The following is a 2799-nucleotide window of genomic DNA, read 5'->3' as shown; positions in this document are numbered from 1 at the left end:
GCCCCCTGCGCCGGCCGAGGCGTAGCTGGCAAGCGGCAGAGACGGAGCAGGCCGACCACCAGCTGGCCCAGCTCAAGGGAGGTAAGGCACCCGCCGGAAAAGGGGGAAAAAAATGGCGGACAGCCTTGCTTGGCGACCCCCGTGAAATGGTCGATCGACCCCAAATGGGGTCGCGACCCATAGGTTGAGAACCGCTGCTCTAAATCAAAAACCGCATTTCAACATTGAAAAGCAAGGAATGCTTCAACGTTGTACTGATAGAATCTGACTGCAGACATCGGCAGAAAAAAAAATGCAGGACCAAACCTCACAATAGGATAAACATTACCTAAGTCTAGCCATTGTGGATAAATTGTGAACAGATCTCCCAACTACCCCCTTACAACAGAGAAGGGGAAACACTTTCTCCCATCAGGAAAGTCAGATTTTAGAGTTTTTGATCTCCAGAGTTTGCAAAGCGCTTGGCAATGCCAGCCCAAGAGAGCTGAGAGAGAATTGAGGGTAGATTTGAGTGTTTTCTCCCCCCACTTCTATCGAAGCGTGCTAAGCCTTAACCCTCCTATTTTACTGCTTACTTTTGAAGGAAAGGGAGAACAAGCTTGCTATCATAATTTGGTGAGACAATCAAAGCACGATTAATTGCAACCGGGGCAATTAATGTAGCCCATTGGGTAAGCCACACTTTACGTCAACCCTTGTAGGGAATTAAAAGGGCCAAGCTGGAATGCAAATCTAATTTTCATCATCAGCTTTGAAGGTTTGCATTACAGATCTAGTTTTAGATGGGCCACACAGTCCAAATATGCCAATGTTTCTTAGAAATTGCCACCATTTAGCAACAGGAATAGCATTCAGGCTTACACACCGCTCTGTAATGCTTTACAGCAATTTACGGTGTTAGCATGTTGCCCCCAACAATCTGGGTCTTTATTTTATTGACCACGGGAAGGATGGACGGTTACGTTAACCTTGAGCCTGTCAAAATCGAACTGTGGGCAGTGTTAGCCTGCAATACTGCATTCTAACCACTATGCCATCACGGCTCAATTATCTCTTTAACTGCATATTTAAGGGGGTTACAAATCTGTATCTCTTGTATATCAAGACAGGGGCACCATTTTCGATCTCAATGTCTACCAAGAATTTAGAGGCATACATTTAAATATTAGCAACATACAGGTTCTTTCTTTCAGCGCCAAGAAGTTCTAAATAAAACAAACAAAAAAATCAGTGAAAAGCTATCCATGTTCACTGGAGAATAATAGAAATGCAATTAGATGCAAATTTGTGAACTGCTGATTAAGAGACTATAGAATTTGTTCGGGCACATAATTTGCTATCAAGCACATAAGCATTCAACGTAGATCCTAAAAAAGCAGAAACTCCAGTTAAAGAACCAGTATGCCTCTGAGTGTCATATGCTGGAGAGAAAGATCGGTAAATTTTTAGAGACAGCTGGCTGATTTTTATGGGAAATAAAAATGTCGGACTAGAGGTGGCGGTTGGAGCGATCCAGCCGGCTTGTAACTTTACATTCTGTACCGCACAGCCAAATTTGGTAAGTTTTAGCGGTGATAAAATAGACTTTCTGGAGAGAAGCCAAACCCAAAATTTAAGAACCAAATTTTCCTAGAAAGCTGCCCAGGTTAGACTGAAAGCTGTTTCAGACAACTCCTTCCCAGAGAGAGCCCCATCAGAGATATTTAGGATCAAAACACTTTAACATCTAACTTTTAGAGGAACTGGAGCACTACGTATCTTCGGGATTCTTCATACATGCGTGCCTCTAAAAAGGAGCAGGTGCCTGTAGAAAATAGACAAGAGGTTGAAGGTAGCAAGAACGCCTAGGTGGCCAAACATGGAAGTCTTTCCAAGCGTCTTGTTTTTGTCTCTCCAGAAGCAGAAATTGCATGCTGAAGATGTCAGACCACATGAAAAAGTACGCAAGTTGAGTCAAAGCACCAAGATGGCACACCCATTGGGTTATGTCAATATACCGTTGGCCAGGTGGCTGTTGCCTCCATGTTGGATAATGTCACTTAAAGTGCGTTTCATTTTTTCGTAGCAGGCAAAATACAACGCGTGAGCCGGGCCGGCTCCGAGGACGGTGACGTTAATTCCTCGCAGCGGCCGCCAGATGCCTTCCGTGCGGACAATCTTCCTCAAGGCTTCAAAGACGCTTCGGTACTGGGCTTTGGGGTCAGGTTGCAAACTCTGCATCCGAGTCTACAAGAAGAAAAAAAAAGAGGGATGATGGAAAGGAGAAGAGTGAGGCTCTAGGGCTGCTTGGGGAGGGGGAGGGAGAGATACAACTTTGGGGGGGGAGGGGCATATCTAGACTTGGAACAGCCTCAATTCACAACAATTCATTCAGGGACCTAGACAAGACACCCAGTTTGTGTCTGGGTGTCTTATCCTTGGGGTGGACATGCTTCTGCCTTAGTGTATTCTTGGGTTTAAAGCAGGGGTCTTCAAACTTGGCCCTTTTATGACTTGTGGACTTCAACTCCCAGAATTCCTCAGCGAGTTGAAGTCCACAAGTCATAAAAGGGCCAAGTTTGAAGACCCCTGCTTTAAAGTGTACATGTACGCTGTGTTGATTGAAAACCCTCCTGAGTTTTTCAGATATTCCTGCAACGTATGGAAGGACAATGTTGCTACATTCGTCGTTCTCTTCTTCGTCTGTAATGGAGGAGCTCTTGCTGGGAATTTTTCTGGATTTGATGAAGGCCCATTTAGGATAACCACAAGTGCAAGAGGTATCCACAGACATCTAAAACGATTGGGGAAATAATCAAA

The 2799-nt window shown here is 44.7% G+C and overlaps 1 protein-coding gene across 1 annotated transcript in view; it reads right to left on the bottom strand.

The window, feature by feature from the left end:
* The window catches only part of LOC107301214 (mitoferrin-1-like), a 5737-nt gene extending 3517 nt beyond the window's left edge, over nt 1-2220 (bottom strand). The window contains exon 1 of the mRNA XM_015830468.1: nt 1995-2220. Coding sequence (XP_015685954.1) covers nt 1995-2220 — 226 coding nt within the window. The remainder of the gene's footprint in view (nt 1-1994) is intronic.
* Nucleotides 2221-2799: the final 579 nt, after the last annotated feature.

Source organism: Protobothrops mucrosquamatus, unplaced genomic scaffold (assembly GCF_001527695.2).
Source record: "Protobothrops mucrosquamatus isolate PMUCROS unplaced genomic scaffold, P.Mucros_1.0 scaffold10730, whole genome shotgun sequence".
NCBI lineage: Eukaryota > Metazoa > Chordata > Lepidosauria > Squamata > Viperidae > Protobothrops > Protobothrops mucrosquamatus.
This window is presented reverse-complemented; position numbering and strand designations above follow the sequence as displayed.